This window comes from Phyllostomus discolor, chromosome X, assembly GCF_004126475.2.
Source record: "Phyllostomus discolor isolate MPI-MPIP mPhyDis1 chromosome X, mPhyDis1.pri.v3, whole genome shotgun sequence".
Taxonomy (NCBI): Eukaryota; Metazoa; Chordata; class Mammalia; order Chiroptera; family Phyllostomidae; genus Phyllostomus; species Phyllostomus discolor.
Window position 1 is genome coordinate 93,701,026 of NC_050198.1, and position 20,245 is coordinate 93,721,270.

Below are 20,245 nucleotides of genomic sequence, written 5' to 3' on the forward strand. Positions count from 1 at the left end.
GAATTTGGGTTTATTTTAATTTTTAGTACTGTTGTTCAATTACACTTGTCTGAATTTTCCCTGTTGCTCTCTTCTACCCCACCCACCCCTATCCTGCTCTCACAGTCTATACCCGCCCCATTGACCATGCCCATGGATCCTTTACACATTTTTCTTGACTTACTTCTTCTCCCTTTCCCCCTCATTGTACCCCTCCCTCCTTTCTGGTCACTGTCGGTTTATTCTTTATTTCCATGTCTCTGATTATATTTTGCTTGTTCACTTGTTGATTAGTTTCCATTTACAGGAGAGATTGTATGGTACTTGTCTTTCACCACCTGGCTTATTTCACTTAGTATAATGCTTTCTGGTTCCATCCATGCTGTCATGAAGGGTTCTTTCTTTGTGCTTCATAGTATTCCATTATGCCCATAACACTATCAGCTGATTTCTCAAAAGAAACTTTGTAGGCAAGTAGGAGCTGGAGATAAATATTTGAAATCATGAAAGGCAAGGACCTACATCGAAGATTGCTCCATCCAGCAAAGTTATCATTTAGAATGGAAGGGCAGAGAAAGTGCTTCCCAGGTAAGGTAAAGTTAAAGGAATTCATTATCATCATGCCCTTATATATGAAATGTTAAAGGGACTAATCTAAGAAAAAGAAGATCAAAACTATATACAGTAAAATGACAACAAACTCACAACTATCAACAACTGAACCTAAAAAACAAAAACAAAAACTAAGCAAACAACTAGAAGAGGAACTGAATCATAGATACAGAGATCTTTTGGAGGGTCATCAGCTGGGGGAGGGGAGGGGAAGAATAGGAGAAAAGGCACAGGGAATAAGAAGCATAATTGGTAGGTACAAAATAGACAGGGAAACATTAAGAATATTACTGGAAATGGAGAATCCAAAAAACTTATATAATGATCCATAGATGTGGGTTAAGGGGGAGAGGGGGTAATGCTGGAGGGCCAGGGGGTGCAGGGTGGAGGCAGATAAAAGGGAGAAAAAAATGAGACAACTGTAATACCATAATATACTTTTTTAAAATATATTTTATTGATTATGCCATTACAGTTGTCCCATTTTCCCCCCTTCACTCCCTTCTACCCTGTACACCCTCTCCCACCCATATCCGCCTTTAGTCATGTCCATGTGTCATACTTATAATTTCTTTAGCTTCTACATTTCCCATACTATTCTTACCCTCCCCCTATCTATTTTCAACCTACATTCTATGCTACTTATTCTCTGTACCTTTTCCCCTTCTCTCCTCCTCCCACTCCCCTGTTGCTAACCCTCCATGTGATCTCCATTTCTGTGGTTCTGTGTCTGTTCGAGTTGTTTGCTTAGTTTCTTTTGGTTTTGCTTTAGGTGTGGTTGTTAATAATTGTGAGTTTGCTGTCATTTTACTATACATGTTTTTTCTTTATCTTCTTTTCTTAGATAAGTCCCTTTAAGATTTCATAAAATAAGGGCTTGGTGATAATGAACTCCTTTAACTTGACCTTATCAGGGAAGCACTTTATCTACCCTTCCATTCTAAATGAGAGCTTTGCTGGATAGAGCAATCTGGGATGTAGGTCCTTGTCTTTCATGACTTGGAATATTTCTTTCCAGCCCCTTCTTGCCTGTAAGGTCTCTTTGGAGACATCAGCTGACAGTCTGATGGGAACTCCTTTGTAGGTAACTGTCTTCTTTTCTCTTGTGCTTCTAAGATTCTCTCCTTCTATTTAATCTTGGGTAGTGTAATTATGATGTGCCTTGGTGTGTTTCTTCTTGGGTCCAACTTCTTTGGGACTCTCTGAGCTTCCTGGATTCCTTCGAAGTCTATTTCCTTTGCCAGAATGGGGAAGTTCTCCTTTATTATTTGTTCAAATACATTTTCAATCTGTTGCTGTACCTCTTCCCCTTCTGGTACCCCTATAATTCGGGTGTTGCAACAATTTAAAGATGTCCTGGAGGTTCCTAAGCTTCTCTTCATTTTTTTTGAATTCTTATTTCTCCATCCTTTCCTGCTTGTTTGTTTTTTTCTTCCTTCTGGTCCACTCTATTGTTTTAAGTCCCAGTTTCCTTCCCTTCACTATTCGTTCTCCATGCATCTTCCTTCATCTCTTTTATGGTAATCTGCATTTTTTCATGTAATTTGCACCCAAAATCAACCAATTCCGTGAGCTTCCTGATCACCAGTGTTTTGAACTGTGCATCTGATAGATTGGCTCTTTCTTGGTCGCTCAAAAGGATGAGTCCTGGGAAACTGATCTGTTCTTCTGTTGGAGACATTTCTCTCTCTCTCTCTCCTCCGCCCCCCCCCCCCCGGTCTGGTCACTCTGGTTACGGTGAGGGGCAGAGCCTTAGGTGTTCACCTGGGGTGGGCACCCCAGTCGCTAGATCGTGATGTTGTTTGTGGGGGCAGGGGGAACAATGGCGGTAGCTCCGTTCTCTTGTGATCTCAGTCCCTTCTCTGGGATCCTGGGTTGTGCGCTCTGCCCTGGTCCACAATGCCACCTCACTGCGTCCGCCAGCCGTCGCTTGCGTACCCAGGGTCCACCGCTGTGTCCCGGAAGTCTTACGTGCTTCCGATTGCCTTATGCGCTCAGTTCTCCCCGATCTCTGCGCACCATGACCCGTTCCCACTCCTCCTGTCAGCCCCTCCTACGGGTCTGGATGAACGGGTCTATTTCAACTTCTTGGCTGTCTGACTTCCATTCAGATAAATTCTCTGTCAGTTCGGGGTGTTATTCTGCCTCTAAATTGTTGTTGTTCTAATCTTGGTTGTGCGTTGAGGTACGGTACGTCCACCTATGCCTCCATCTTGCTGGAAGCTCGCATAATGAAATATACTTAAAAAAAGAGAGCCAGGAGCATTTTCTACATAAAATAGTGAATTTATTGATGATAAGACAAATGACAGTTACACATAAAGAACTTGGAAGGATGTAGAACACAGGTGGCAAACACAAGGCCTGCAGGCCAAATCCAACCCTCCACCTTGTTTTATCCAGCCCGGCACCTTGTTTCTACCTGGCAGCAGAGCTGAGCTCATGCTTAACTGTTAAGGAGTAGTTAAGTTTATGTAGTCCTAAAATTACATCTGGTGCTTTGAAGGTAACCATGAGGCTGATATGACCCCCGCTGAAAATGAATTTGACACCCCTGATGTATAGGGTGGTCCTGCAATATATACATTATAAAATAGTATTGGTATTAGATTTTAGAACTAAAAAATCATATTTCTTGGAGCTTATTTGACAGCAGAAAAAGTAAATGAAAAAAGGACTAGAATTGAAGTTGCAAAATTCAGCTTTCATTTTGCCTGTCACTACCAGAACCAATAAGTAGAGACAAGGATTGAATCTTTCTAGGCACTTTATTTAGATGCTGGTGATTTGAGAAGATGGTGTGTTATATACCCTCGAAGACCATCTTAACATTTCACTTCTTGTGCAAGCTTCCACAGTTTTTCTTTTTAAAAATCTGTCTCAGGGTCTTTATGACTGGCCAGGTAGTCTTTCCTGCTTACAGAGCTCTGCAACACAACTTGAGACTGTGATTCATTATTGTTATATTAAACACAGGACAAAACAGAAAATGCTCCATACTAAAGGGCAGGCTGTTACTTAGCTCTAGATGACTCTTCACATGTGGAATTTCTCAAGAGAAGCCAGGAATCTGAATTTCAATGCAAAGTCTCTTAATTTTAAGTGCAGGCAACTACTTAAAAATGTGTGAAAAAACTGCAGATCATAAAGACATGTCTGTCTGAGGACTGGCTATAGCTTAACTTGCAATCTTGATCTAACCCAACCTCCTATCTTGAGTATGATGGATAAAATCAGGTTCACTGAGTGTCCTGATATTTGCTCGAGTTCACTCAGGTGACAGAATAAGGATTACAACTCAGATTTATTGTGATTACAATGAGAGCATTCCAGTTTCCCTCAATGAAGTTCCTACATTTAGATAAGTGAAGTATCCCATGAAGTGTTAAATATTATTTCATGGCAGATTCAAAGGCATGTGGCTTTTGCCCTCAATAATATATCATAAAAAAGTATTTTCCATACATCATGCTACTCCACATCGAAGAAGTCATCAATGAAAAGTTCAAAATTTTTGCTCCACCCATATAGTATAATTGAAAAACAATTTAAACCACATGAAACTTTTCTGTAAATTTAAGTGTGTGATCTCTGCTGTAATATTTTGAATTTAAAGTCTTTTTGAAATATTCAGTACAATTACCAAAGATACTGGTGAATGTGAAATGGTTTTTTTATGTTGCATTTTGCTGTTTTGCTGAATTTGCAAGTTTGTCCTAAATTTTAAATAATCTAGTATTATTACTTGTTAATCAGCTTGAGTAGTAACTCAAGTAGATGTTAATACTTTGAAGTTCTTTCTTAAAATATTTATTTATTTATTTATTTATTTATAGAGACAGGGGAAGGGGAGGAGAAAGGGAGAGAAACATCAATGTATAGTTGTCACTCATGAGCCCCCAAGTGGAGCCTTGGCCCGCAACCCAGGCATGTACTCTGCCCTGAAGCAGGAATCAAACTGGTAACCATCTACTTTGTAGGCTGGCATTCAGTCCACTGAGCCACACCAGCCAGGGCAATAGTTTGGAGTTCTTATACAATCTGATGAAGAGTCAAAACTTTTGTCAAGTAGCTTCATATTTCAACATTTCTTGTACTAAAAAATTATCCTTAGTGCTCACTTTGGCAGCACATATACTAAAATTGGAACGATACAGAGAAGATTTGAATGGCCCCTGCGCAAGGATGACATGCAAATTTGTGAAGTGTTCCATATTTTTATACCACTTCACACCGGTCAGAATGGCCATCATAAACAAAGCAACAAACAACAAATTTTGGAGAGGGTGTGGAGAAAAGGGAACTCTAGTTCAGTGTTGGTGGGACTGCAGACTTGTGCAACCACTGTGGAAAACTGTATGGAATTTCCTTAGAAAACTAAAAATGGAAATGCCTTTTGACCCAGCAATTCCACTGCTAGGATCATACCCTAAGAACCCTGAAACACCAATCCAAAAGAACCTATGCACCCCAATGTTCATAGCAGCACAACTTGCAATAGCCAACTGCTGGAAGTAACCCAAGTGCCCATCAGTAAGTGAATGGATCAAAAAACTATGGTACATTTACACAGTGTAATTCTACGTATCAGAAAGAAAGGAGCTCCTACCCTTTGCAACAGCATGGATGGAACTGGAGAGCATTATGCTAAGTGAAATAAGCTGGGCAATGAAAGACAAATACCATATGATCTCACCATTAACAGGAACCTAATCAACAAAACGAACAAGCAAGCAAAGTATAGCCAAAGACATTGAAATTGAGAATAGGCTAACAGTGATCAGAAGGGAGAGGGGAGGGGATAAAGGGGGAAAAGGGTAAAGGGTTTACAGGAACAATTATAAAGGACATATGGACAACAACAAGTTGGGGGTGGAAATGAGGGAGGGAGGCAGGGAGGGCTGAGGTGGTGGAGAGGGGTGGGGGAAAAGGCACTCAATCCACTGAGCCAGAAAACTGTAAGAAAAGGCAGAAAACTGTTCTTGAAAAACAATTAAAAATTGTAAAGAAATAGATAAATTTAAAAAATTATTCTTAGGTGAAACTCCACTTGTACTTTAATTTTATAGTTCATAAGAAGACATGCAGGGTGAATGCAAAGTCATTTAAAAACAAATTCCTACTTAGCCAAATGGCAAAAATTCAGCACAACAAAGGCTCTCTAAACCAATGTACAGCATGAATCACTTACAGGGTGATGAGACAGCATTAGCAAATGTGCGAAGGGGCAATATGCAAAATACAATTTTAAAAAGATTTTAATTATTTGTTTTTAGAGAAAGGGGAAGGGACGGAGAAAGAGAAGTGAAACATCAATGTGAGAGAGAAACATTGATCAGTTGCCTCTCATACACTCCCCGACTAGGGACCTGGCCTGCAACCCAGGCATGTGCCCTGACCCAGAATAGAACTGGCGACCTTTTACTTTGTGGGACAACATCCAACCAACTGAGCCACCCTGGTCAGGACACAAAATAGAATTTTAAAAGGGAAGGCTTAGAATGATAAAATCAGGGAAGGAAAGGAGGAAAGGAAGATGCACCAAAGAACACACAATTTAATTCATTAACATAGATTTGCACTTTATTGTAATTTTGCATCCTGAGATAATAAAATTTTATATCTGACAAGTAAAATGATGACAGAAGCAGCAGTGAAAGTTTCAGAGAGGCAGGTATTCTTCATTTTGGCACAGCTGTATATAGGTTGAGTTCTTGCTGGGGGGTTACTCCAGAACTCAAAGGAGAAAAATGAATTCATTCCACAGGCTATGTAACAATACAAGATGCACTAAAGTTCTTGGTCTGCATGGACATAGCCACTTTTATTCTTTTCTAGTAAAGTTGTCCCAACAGGAATCCTCTGCCAAAAAGTAGAAATCCTGGGTTTTTCAAACAGTTGTTTTGATCAATGCCTGCTTCCTGGCTACCAGGATTTCTTGGTTTTGCAGCCTAGACTCATATTTACATGTGGTTAGTCCAAGGATGACAAAGTAGCTTGTAGATTATATAATTTCAAACATTTCTAACTTGTTTCAAAGTCCAGGCATTAAAACAATTTTATACTACTTGCTTACTAGAAAAATGGCAAATTAAGAAAATTAAGCCAAGATAAATGCAAAGAAAATAAGCAGGAATAAAAGGAACTTTGAAAAACTATTGTTGTGACACATCACATTGAGTTTATACACAGAACTATTTTGAGACTCAGAAATTGATATTTACTGTAATGCTAGAACATGACATTTTAACATTTTGCACATTTGCAATCCTGTGTGTGTGTATGCTTTACACATACACACCCAAATAAATTAGCTTGGTTGTATAATCCTGAAACAAACAAACAAATACCTGAAGGCAAATTCTAACACGAAGTTATATAGTCCAATCTAGCCAAGATACATCAATGCATACAATCTAGCGTTTTATTATTTAGGGATTAGGTAAGCAACCTGTGGAAAGAGTCAAATAATCTTAGTTCCTTTATAAAAGTGGCTCCCAACATTTCACCATAAGAATTCTTTTACCATTCCTCCCCCATTTTTCAAGTATTTTGTTTACTAAATTGCATATAACAGGTTTTCTCATTTTTATTAATCAAAATCATAACTGCCATTCACAGTTTCGGATCAGTGTGTGATAACTAGTATTAGACAATTGAAAAAATATACACAAAATACATAGAAATTCATGTTGTAGTTGGCTTGTGCAACAGAAATATTCTGAGTAAATATGATTTCTAGTATGCTTTTTGAAATACTGAAAAAGGTTCAAGGATACCTTTACTATTGTCTTCATCTGCCTCAATTTGGGAACCACTAGTTTATAACTACCTGCTTTTCTTCCCTAAATCGAGTATTAACATAACATAATATAACATAACATACAATTACCCATGTTAACACATAGGGGATTGATAAAATTCACTTCTGAAAAATAGACTAATTGCAACACTTATTCTGTAGAGTTTGAGAAAGAAAACATAACACAGATTTAAAGCAATATATTTAAAAATTACAAAATTATGATATCCAGTACATTTTTCAGTCAACTTCAAAAAGCACATTAATATATGAAAATATCCTCAATTCCTCCGTGAGGTAGGTCCAGATTATTGTCCCCACTTACACAAGGAGGACATGAGATACAGAGGAATTAAGTAACAGACTAAGAATTGAACCAACCAGAAGTGACTTGGGTTTGATTCCATTCCACTTTCCATTCCATCTAATATTATCAATTTGTTCCAATGGATCTTTGTGAGAATATGGAGCTTATTAAGTAACTGAAACAATATTGTATAAGATATGAAACTCTTTTTGCATTAATATCAAAGTAGATCCTTCTATATCTCCATTGTTGTTACAGCTATAGTTCTTGTCTGGATACCAACTATATAGTCAGATCCCCCATAGGCAAAGACCACAGACCTCAGTTCTCAGTTCCTGCGAATTACATTCATTCTCATTACCATATAGGGTTGAGGTCTAGCAGGCATCATGTTCTTTAAGTCTGTGTGATATGAATAACATATGAGCTAGGAGCCAGTTGGTGAATCAAACTTTAACTGTGTGCAAGGCACTGTCAGAGTTCCTACCAAGGGTAGTAGATCTGAAAAAAAAAATCATTCTGAGATTCTTTAGGGTAAAAATTTCCTAAGGGTTCCTAGAATCACAAAATGTGATTAGGTAATCTTTAATTTTCTGTCCACCTCTAGGTTCAACCCCATGATTTTATAGATAAAGAGGTTGGCATGTAATTTAAATGACTTCCCTGGAGCCCATAAGATTAGATTATTTCTTCATGAATCTGACAGAGTCCACAGAAAATGAAACATATTCTTAGGTTGCCATTATCAAAATGAAAAGGCAGGCTCTGAGTCAAAAATGAGAAATTTGGGGCAAGATGAGAATATCTGTCTGCCAATCAATCAATCAATCACTCTTTTATTTCTATCCTTATTTTTAGTCCATGTATTACATAAACAGGTAATGTTAATAAATCTATTTCTTTTCTGTGGAAAATTTCCCTGTAGTTCACCATTTAAAGGAATACAGACAATTTGACAATTGTTGCAAAATGAATTTTTAAATTAGAATTTTATAGGCATAAGATGACCTAATTTCAATAAATTTGAACATTTTACCATCAAATTAGCAAAAAAATTAACAGTTTGAAATTCCTTCCATTAAAGAGTACACACACACACATCCTCCCAGTCAAAGTCAATTCTAATGAAATATTGTTTAAGTAGTGAGATTTGCTTTTTGTAAGTGGTGGTTTATTTGTAAACAAAATCAAAATGCTAATGATTTTTAAAGCTCTCATACATTTGAAAAACCCCTGTTTATTCAAAGGCTTAGAACTTCACTCCAATTACTAAAAAAACACATAAATTTCATTGGAAATGGTAGACTACTAAATATTAACACAGTCTGATTAACTGAACAGACATTAGTGTTTATAGGTCATAATAATAAGAATAGTATGTCTACTAAATACTTAAGTGGGTTTTGGTGGGGCTTCAATCCAAGACCATTGTTATTCGAGAACCATGTTAAATTCTATCTTCACTAGCATTAAAATTAAACTAGTTTTGAAAGTGACTGATAGTCTTGTTCTGTAATATGCTGTCACTAATGGATCACATGACGGGAAAAACAAAGAAAAGAGGATTTAAATAATAAGAAGAAATATAATGTGTCAGCGAAATATACTTAGTTGAAAAGATGGTATTTTAAATCTAATGTTTATCATTTCATCCATTCTGCTTCCTGCCACAAAAAATGTTATCTTTGTTAAAAAAAAAAACAAAAAACAAGGCACTTCTCCATCTACTTCTGACATTTGACTACAATGGTCTCTGTCCTAAATTAACATGAAGGGTTCAAAGGGAACAAAGAATAGCTGAAGAAGGTTAAAGCTTATTTCATTTTATATACAATTTGGGTGTTTAAAAAGGTAATGGAGTGGAGATGCATAAGGGAAAGTTAGAGAAGAGCCAGTTTTAACATGCAACCTTAAAGCTTTGTGAAATTTATATGCTTTGGCAAATACATGTTATTTTCTTTAGAAATGACCATAGCAGATTTCATAAAGGACTATGCAGCAAAAAAAATTGAAAATTACTTTCTTCAAAAACAACTTTCACAAAAATATTTTACTAACTTGATGAAAACATCTGAGTATATACTAACCCGAGGATAAAAGAAAAAGAGATTGATAGGGGAGGAATTAATGACCACCGTGTGCTGTGTCATTTCAGCATTTACTTTTGCCAATTTCTTTGAAAAGAAAACAGTCCCCTACAAAGCACTCCAAAACACACAAATGTTAATCAGCCTTGTCCAGAGGCAAATAGTTTGAAAAAGGAGTTATATAGGAAAGTAAAAAAGAACAGTGGATATTTTTGGAATAGTTCAAGGCAATAAGATGGGTCAACCAGGATAATGATCAATAAAATAATAAATTTAAGAGCAATTAGAGGTTTTAAAATTAAGTTTATACATACTGGCACATAGTTTTTATAACAAATACTACTGTTGCTTGAATTATACTCTGTCACTTCCAGATGTATCTTATTCCTGTCTCAATATTTATATCATGGAAAGCCAATTCACTACTTTCTGCTATTCTCTGAGTAAAACCAAGTGTGATTTATACATGGTAGAAAAATTACTGTGACCATCACATGACTAAATTCTAAGTTCATAGGAAAAAATAAGATTTTATGGGTTGACACATAAAAGTATCATTTGACAATTCTGTAATTAGAAATTAGTAATAATTAAAAATTTTATATTATTTTGCAAATCAATTTTGGTATTAAACTGTCACAGTTTGAAACATAAACCTGATGATATTAATTGGAACATAAACCACAGATACAATTTTTCCCTGACCTTAGCTATAAAACAAGACATTTGGTATGCATTTTCAGAGGTTTCCACCTTGTCTATAAAAATACACCTTCAATTGTACAGTAGACAGACAGATGATATTCGCAGGCACACACGACATATGAAAAGTTAGATTCTCAGTGGCCAGGTGTCATGGTAATGGGACTCTGCAGAGGGAGGTGAAAACATGTTTATGCAAAAATTATAGTCACACATTAAATAGGGTTTCTTTTCTCCTATTACTGGCATAAGACTGTCACTTTCAAAATGGGCATACATTTTAAAACTGGTTTTAAAAGGTCTGACTTTGTATGAAGAAATCATTCTTCTTTTCACTGGGAAAAATGTTTGCTTAAAAAACTTTACTAAAACTAATAAGAGTAAGTTGTTAAATAAAATACTATAATTTTATTTTTATCACTAAGAATTACAAATAATGCCTACATATAGACATCCATTTGCAATTGAATTAACACAATTTAGAGCTTTTTTATTGTTAAAAATTCAAGTTCTAGAAGAATTAGTGTAATGCTCTCACTTATCCTTTTTTAAAAAAAGATTTTATTTATGTATTTTTAGAGCAGGGAAGGGAGGGAGAAAGAGAGGGAGAGAAACATCAATGTGTGGTTGCCTCCCATGTGCCCCCTACTGGGGACCTGGCTCACAACCCAGGGATGTGCCCTGGCTAGGAATCCAACCAGCGACCCTTGGTTCGCAGGGCGGCACTCAACCCACTGAGCCACACCAGCCAGGGATCACATATTCTTTTTAAAAAAGATTTTCTTTCTTTATCTTTAAAGAAAGGGGGAGGGAAACATTGATAAGAAAGAGAAACATCAATTGTTGCCTCTCGCACAGCTGGGGACCTGGCCGGCAACCTAGGCAATCTAGGCATGTGCCCTGACTGGGAATCAAACTGGTTGCCTTTTGGTTTGCAGGACAACACCCAAACCACTGAGCCACATCACTTATCTTAATTGAGAAAAGAAATAAGAGATATATGCACATACCAATGAAAAGCCTACATGTGGGGTGAATTTATAAACTAAAATATTTTCATCTATATACTTATCTTTCCTTCATGGACACAGACAATAGTATGGTGATTACTGGAGGGAAGGGGGTTGGGGGGAGGTAGAAAAGGATAAAGGGGGATGAATAGTGATAGAAGGAGACTTGACTCTGGGTGATAAACAGACAATACAATATACAGATGATGTAACGTAGAATTATTAAAAATACTCGCCTTTCCTTATTAATAATATCCAAGTATTTAAAAACTCCTCAAAAATAAGATTGAGAATATTTTATTAATTGTGATTTACCCACCACATACATATTCTTTAAGTACAGCTTTTCAATGGGCTTTCTCTTTCCCAAAGTAGAATATTAGAACCCCAGAAGGGCATTAGCAGTAGCTTTCATGGGGGTCTAGACACCATCTATGCCATCTGAAATCTTGAAAGACACCTTACAGCTGACAATTGTGTGTATTTTCAAATGCAGAAAAGGAAACATTAAGGGAAATAAATGAGAATAGTGAGGCTTTAAAATGTGTCAGATGCCAAATGAATTCTTTTGGGGGTGGGAATGGAGGACAAAATGGGAATTACTGAATTAAATCGAAAAAATCAGGGTCTTGGTTTCAGGTGCAATGCAGAGTATCTTAGACAGTGATTTTAGTCTTAATCAACTCATTACAAAGGGCAACCCTGTCCTACAGTTGAAATTTTTCGCATACTTATTATGGCTTTGCCATACAACAGCATGTTAACAATCTGTACATTTAAAAGGATGCTTACAAACTTCATTCATATTAAAATCTATGCAGAATTGTTGGCAATACAATAAGAATAATATTAAATTCTGTAAACCATGGCATATCACATTTTACATTATGCAAAGAGACAATATTTACAAGTCTTTAGGAGTTTAAATATTTTATCCACTAACATAAATGATAATTTAGCTAAGTGCAGGACAAAACCAGTGCTACTAATTGCATGTCCTTTGAAAGCAGATAAGAATAAAACCATTTCTAAAAGCTACCAAAAGCTTCTTTATGTCTGTTCAATAAGGGATTACAGAGCATTAAAGTAGCCTACAAAAATGATGCATATTTAGAAACAGTGAGTATGAAAATTATAAGGCAGCATGCTTAAAACAAGTTTTTGTTTTTTTAACGCCAGTACTAATGTTTTATCTTTAATAACAACTATACATATACACATATGTGTGTATTTATTTAAAAACTGAGAGTGCAAAACACAAGCTTCGTTTAACAACAAAAAAGATGTGCAAATTTTCTTTTTAAACCAACACAAATAAAAGAATGAGGATAATATTCTACCATTATAAAGAATAAGTTGAAGAGAGCAATGAGACCATCTTCATTCCAAGATCACCTACAAGGCACTAAGGGTAGGAAATGACAGGTAACACAGAAGTGACTGAATAAAATTCCTCAGTCAGGTCGGAATATGGGATATTTTGGTAAGAATTCTATTAGTATTACCTGCAAAATAAAAGCAGACAACAATATATTGACAAAATAATTTTCATTTACTATAACTTATATATAACCCAGAAAGTCTATAACCATTTTTCTTGTACAGTAAAGTACATGAAATATATAAAACAGTTATAAAAAGAACTTACCACACATTTTCATTAGATAATAAATTAAGCAAAAACTGTTGCACCATAGCAACAGCTTTTTTTTAAAGACTTTATTCATTTATTTTCAGAGAGGGAAGGGAGGGAGATGGAGAGAGAGAGAGAAACATCAATGTGCAGTTGCTGGGGGTCATGGCCTGCAACCCAGGCATGTACCCTGACTGGGAATCGAACCTGCGACACTTTGGTTCGCAGCCCGTGCTCAATCCACTGAGCTATGCCAGCCAGGGCCCATAGCAACAGTTTTTATTATCTGATTTACAATAACTATTTTTTAGGTACAAAAAAGTAAACCCTATTACATTAGTATGTCCTTCCATACCTACCTTGCATCCCGCTTTTTTTTTTTTTTTTTTTAGCAAAGTGCAATGGATTAAAATTGTGCTATCCAGATTAGAAAAATACCTTTATCTATATTACAACTATATATTTTTCAATTAAAGTTGCTATTTGGTTGAGTATTACTATCTTTTGCAAGTTGTTTATAAAAAATAATAGTGTCCAAATGGACTGATTAAAATATGTTAATTAAAGGTTTGAAAATATAATTATGAAAACCTAAGATATTTATGAGCTTTTACAAATTTAACACATAATTTTATAATAGTAGATTTTAGGTTTGTGGTCTTTTGTATATTTTCCCCCCAAAACTATGCAAAGTGGGAAAAGATATGATAATCCTTATTTAGGAAATGGAAATGCAATATTTATTATTAAATAATAAATAATATACTACATGGCAGCAACTTGAAATGAATAAATTTCATATTCTTTTCGATGTTAATAATGCTGAATTTGTCACATTGGTTATATGTGAATTCATGTTTTATTATTAAGATGCATAGCTTTCAGTAAAAAAAAATACAGGGCCTGGCACAAATAATGCTCCTTTTTATTACATAAAAATCTTTTATTGCAAAATCATAAGCATGTGATTCTGTAACATACCAATATCACAATCAAGCACACCATAGGACATTTTAGGGGAAATGTTCAAATTATTGTCCATCTCTTGTGAGACATTCATGGACCCTACAAACTGCATTCCAGCAAGCCTTACTTCTGCCAGACCCTGTATAGAAACTATGGTTTCTTTACTAAAAGTTAAATATAAGCTAAATTAAAAAAAAAACAGTCAGAAAAATAAATACAGAATTCAGAAGTCAGTTCCTATGTTATGCAAGTTTTGATAAGATTACATTTAAAAATATTTTGTTCAACACCAGCTGTGCCCATCGCCATATGCAGCGATTCACACCTATGTTGAAAGAAGATTAAGGTTGTGCAATATTTTTATCTGAGCACATTAGTTGATATTTGTCTAAAATCTAAATAATTGCTAGCTTTCAAGATATTTTATGCTGGCTACAAATATAAAGAAGGTGAAAGAAAACCCTCTATGTTTCAACTGACAAAAGTTCAGGATGAGGAGAAAAATGATGGAAAGATGATTTGACAAATGATAAATATGCTAAAATGTAACAATCAGAATGGGATCCAAAAAAGTTAAATTAAAAACAACTGCATACTTACATACTCCATCATATTGCTAGTTTCACATTTCCTTTTAGTCAACTTCCAGTGTAAAGCAAGCTAAAAAAGTACAATTTGTTAAGAACTTTGATATCAATTTATACTAATAATTACCTATACATTTGAATAAATTACAGAAAACAATCTAGGAATAACTAACTGTAAGATCCAAATCATAGCATTTTAAATTACTTGGTAAAGAATATACATTAAACATTGAGTATTATCTAATTCATTCTTTTGTGGCCTGCGAAATTCCCACTTTTTCAATTTAATAATACAAATAAATGAATGGGGCACTTATTTGTTTAAACTTCTTACCTTGTGATATAATCTGTTATTTTCCCATTCTAACAACTTCTGAATTGATCTTCTGGTCTGAGAGAAAGAATCACGACTTTGTTACAAGATGACTTACGCAGCTTTGTAAACTATGTGTACCTATATTTTTCTGCTTACTTGTAAGATCCCATTATTTTCTCCTGTTGTTTTCCTTATTAGAAATCGGAAACAAAACAAAACAAAACAATGTAACTGACAGAAACTGCTAAAAGAGGAACAATGTTTTGAGAGGTTATTATACTATTATAATAAGATTGTCCTTTCTCCCTCTCATATACAGGTGCAGCACAAGTCATGCCCCTTTTTTATTACATAAAAATCTTTCATTACAGTGCTGGCTGGTGTGGCTCAGTGGATTGAGCACTGGCCTGTGAACTAAGGGGTTGCCAGTTTGATTCCTGGTGGGGGCACATGCCTGGATTGTGGCCCAGGTCCCTGGTAGGGAGTGTATGAGGCAACCACACATGGATGTTTTTCTCCCTCTCTTTCACCTTCCTTCCCCTCTCAATAAACTAACAAATGAATAAACAAATAAATAAAATCTTAAAAAAGATTTTATTAAAAAATCATAAGCATAGAATTTTGTAACATAACAATATCATACTCAAGCACACCATATGACATTTTAGGTGAAATGTCTGAATTGCTGTCCACTTCGTGAGAGACATTCACATACCCTACCAACCACATTCAAGCCTTACTTCTGCCAGACCTTGTATAAACACACATACAGAGAGTTCTGGTGGAGGGACAGACAACTACACGGACTGGAGTATAGGCGCTGCCGGCGCCAGTCTCCATGGTCACGAGGTGACACTCACAGCCTAACGTGATGCAAGCAACGCGGTCCAGGGACAGGAGTATGTATGTAGATGAGAGGACTTCCGGCAAGATGAAGGAAAAGGTGGACGCACCGTCCCTCCTCGTACAACCAAGATTAGAAAAACAATAATTTACAACAATAATTTACTTTCAGAATAACACCCAGATCCGGCAGAGGATTTATCTGAATGGAAGTCGGGCAGCCAAGAAGTTGAAGTAGACGCATTCATCCGTACTGGTAGGAGAAGACGAGCCAGGCGGGTGCGCGGAGGTCGGGGAAAGTTTGGCGCGAAATCGGCGCAACAGCCATCCGGGGGTGCAAGAACGCAGCGGTGATCCCTGAGTACGCAAGCTGCGGCTGGCAGACCCAGAGGGGCAGCGATTGTGGACCAGGGCAGAACTCTCGGCCCGGAAGCCCAGACAAGGGTCTGAGTCCAGGAGAACGGAACTAACACCATTGTTTTCTCCCGCCCGCTCCTGCTCCCGCCCCGCCCCCACATATAACGTCACAATCTAGCGACTGGGGTGTCCAGCCCGGGTGAGCACCTAAGGCTCCGCCCCCCACCATAACAAGAGCAACCAGACCAGAAGAAAAAAAAAAGAAGAAAAAAGGAGAGACAGGAGAAAAAAAAACAAAATATGTTTTCAACAGAGCAGATCAGTCCCCCAGGACTCATCCTTTTGAGCGACCAAGAATTAGCCAATCTATCAGATGCGCAGTTCAAAGCACTGGTGATAAGAAAGCTCACGGAACTGGTTGATTTTGGACGCAATTTAGATGAAAAGATGCAGATTACCATAAAAGAGATGCAGGAAGATACACGGAGGAGAGCCAATAGTGAAAGGAAGGAATATGAGTCTCAAAACAATACAGTGGACCAGAAGGAAGATAGAATCAACCAAGCAGGAAAGCATGATGAAATAAGAATTCAAAAAATTGAGGAAAAGATTAAGAACATCCAAGACACCTTTAAATGTTCCAATATCCGAATTATAGGGGTACCAGAATCGGAAGGGGAAAAGCAACAGATTGAGCATGTATTTGAACAAATAATAAAGGAGAACTTCCCCATTCTGGCAAAGGGAACAGTTTTCCAAGAAATCCAAGAAGCTCAGAGAGCCCCAAAGAAGTTGGACCCAAGAAGAAACACACCAAGGCACATCATAATTACATTAGCCAAGGTAAAAACGAAGGAGAGAATCCTAGAAGCAGCAAGAGATAAGGGGAGAGTCACCTACAAAGGAGTTCCCATCAGGCTGTCAGCTGATTTCTCCAAAGAGACCTTACAGGCAAGAAGGGGCTGGAAAGAAATATTCCAAGTCATGAAAGACAAGGACCTACATCCCAGATTGCTCTATCCAGCAAAGCTCTCATTTAGAATGGAAGGGCAGATAAAGTGCTTTTCAGATAAGGTCAAGTTAAAGGAGTTCATCATCACCAAGCCCTTATTTTATGAAATCTTAAAGGGACTTATCTAAGAAAAGAAGATAAAGAAAAGACATGTATAGTAAAAGGACAGCAAACTCACAAATATTAACAACCACACCTAAAGCAAAACCAAAAGAAACTAAGTAAACAATTAGAACAGGAACAGAACCACAGAAATGGAGATCGCATGGATGGTTAGCAACAGGGGGGTGGGAGGAGGAGAGAGGGGGAAAAGGTACAGAGAATAAGTAGCATAGAATGTAGGTTGAAAATAGACAGGGGGAGGGCAAGAATAGTACGGGAAATGTAGAAACTAAAGAACTCATAAGTATGACATATGGACATGATCTAAAGGGGGGAAATGTGGGTGGGAGGGGGGTACTGGGTAGAGGGGATTGAAGGGGGGAAATGGGACAACTGTAATAGCATAATCAATAAAATATTTAAAAAAAACACACATACACAAATATGTAAAATTTTAATATATGCACTTCAAAATGATATATGTACAAATCACTGTGTTCTGAGTTCATGCACTAAATTATTGTGAAAACATTACTAATACTGCTAAAAGTCCATTTATAGATTTAATCTACATTTTTATGTACTTTTTCACAGGGCTACTTTTTCAATATGCATGCAGTATGCCAAGTTAATCCAGTTTCTCACAGAAAAATTCCCTATCAGAGCTCCTAGCACAATGTCTGGCATACAGTAGTCAGTCAGGGCCTACAGGTTCAATAAAAGCAAGTCAATATATATCAGAATTTCCACTGAAAAGAACATGTTAAAAATGGCCAGTCAGAAACTTGTACTGAGAGGGAAAAATATAAACAAGAGAAGCAGCACTGTAGTAAACAGAAAGACAGAGGCTAAGTTTCTCCATTTGGAGTGTATATATTTTGTAAGGAGAAAGAAAAGTTTTCAAAATACTTGAAGACGTTAAAGGACAATATTACTAGGCATTTTTGGTCCTCATTTGAAGAGTTTTATAAAATTCCTGGTAAAAAGGTCAGTAGGCATTGTTAAATTTTATAACTACTCCCTAAAATTAAATGATTTACATATCAGACTATATCTGAAGTGATTTCCAAAGCACCAACACAAGAAATTATTCTAACTGTTCAGCTATGTAAGTTAACAACCAATGGCAACAATACCAGCTAGAGTTTAGCATGTGGACCTTGTACTTGACAGAATCTCTTTAAACAAAATCAAGTAGTTAACAAAGAAAGAGATTAATTTAGTAATTGTAAATCTTTCCACAAAGTAAAACCCAGGCCCAGATGGCTTCAATGAGGTATTCTCCTAGTTACAGAAGAAATGGTTCTATGAAATAAATACAAAATTCTCAACAAAACACCAGCAAGCTGAATCTACCAACATATGAAAAAGATTATATATCAGGACAAAGTGGAATTTATCCAAGGAACACAAAAATATGTTGATGTAGTACATTATATTAATAGGATAAAGGACAAAAACCACATGACCATATTCATTAAGATTTAGAAAGCTCATCAAGATTTAGAAAAAGCATTGAACAGAAATCCTATACCCACTCATAATAAAAATCCTACAAAACAGAAATAAAAGGAAACTTCCTCAACCTGATAAAGGGCATCTATGAAAAATCTACAGCTAACATCATTCTTAACAGAAGGAGACTAAATGTTTTCCTCCTAAGGTTAGTAACAAGATGTCTCCTCCCACTACATTTTTTCAACATTGTACCAGAAGTTATAGCCACAGTAATTACACAAATACAAAAAATAAAAAGAATCTAGATAGGAAAAGAAAAGTGAAATCTTCATTTGCAAACAACATGATCTTTTATAGAAAAAAGCCTAAGGAATCCACTAAAACACTATTAGAGCTAATAAACTCTGCAAGTTTGCAAGAAATAAGATTGGTATGGGTAGAAATATGGATCCAACGATCTTTACACATTGAAGTGAACACCAGAAAATATGTTGTATTACATTGCAAAAAGGCCATAGGAGGTATAATTAAAATTACTAATAGTTTGACTTTAAAATAGAGATTACCCTGGGTAATAGAGATTACCCTGGATTATTTTGGCAGACCCAATAAGTAATTCTATGAGTCCATAAAAGCAGATAATTTTTTTTCTGGCTGATAGAAGGATAGTCAGAAGGGGTTTGAAGCACAAGAAAAACTTGAATTACCATTGTTGGCTTTAAGATAATAATGGCCAAATAGAACATATAAGAAATGGTTTCTGCCAAAACCTGAATGAGCTGAAAAGCAAATACTTTTACAGAACATCTAGAAAGGAATGCAACCCTGCCAGTACCTTTATTTTGGCCTTGTGAGATCGTAGTAAGAGAACCCAATTGAGTTACACTGTGTCCAGACTTTTGACTGTTAAGTAGTAAAATGGTGTTGTTTCAAGCCACTAAATTTGTAGAAACTGGTTACACTAGATGGAAAAGTAGTAACAAGGGTCAACATAAAAAAATCAATTGTATTTCTTTATACTTAGGAAAGAACAATCTCAAAGCGAAAGTAAAAAGGCAAGGCCATTCACAATAGAATTAAGAATAAAATATTTAAGAATACATTTAACAAAAAAGTGTAAAATTTGTACACTGAAAAATAAAAAAATTGCTAATATAAATTAAAGAATACATAAATAAATAGAAAGATATTTCATGTTCATGAATCAAAAACATTTACAACAAATGGTGCTGGCACAACTAAATATCCAAAAGAAAAATGATAACTCAAAACTCTACCTCATAGCATTCACAAAAATTAACTCAAAATGGACCAAAGACCTAATTGTAAGAGGTGAAACTTTAAAACAAGTAGGAGTAAATCTTTGTGATAATTTAGGCAAAGTTTTCTTAGATATGATGCAAACAGCACAAAAGAATTTAAAAGTAAGAAATTTTAACTAATTAAAAAGCAAAACTTGTGTATGTCAAAGA

At 36.0% G+C, this 20,245-nt stretch overlaps 1 protein-coding gene and 1 non-coding gene across 2 annotated transcripts in view; one reads left to right on the plus strand and one right to left on the minus strand.

The window, feature by feature from the left end:
• The first annotated feature begins 4,704 nt into the window (after positions 1-4,704).
• LOC114505785 lies at positions 4,705-4,811 on the plus strand. Its single transcript, XR_003685257.1, has one exon. It is a non-coding gene; the product is annotated as a U6 spliceosomal RNA (small nuclear RNA).
• Positions 4,812-6,155: 1,344 nt separating this feature from the next.
• CHIC1 (cysteine rich hydrophobic domain 1) overlaps positions 6,156-20,245 on the minus strand; it is a 66,875-nt gene continuing 52,785 nt past the window's right edge. The window contains exons 4-6 of the mRNA XM_028522730.2: positions 15,020-15,076; positions 14,699-14,758; positions 6,156-13,004 (exon numbers count right to left, since the gene is read on the minus strand). Coding sequence (XP_028378531.1) covers positions 12,954-13,004; positions 14,699-14,758; positions 15,020-15,076 — 168 coding nt within the window. The 3' untranslated portion in view covers positions 6,156-12,953. The remainder of the gene's footprint in view (positions 13,005-14,698; positions 14,759-15,019; positions 15,077-20,245) is intronic.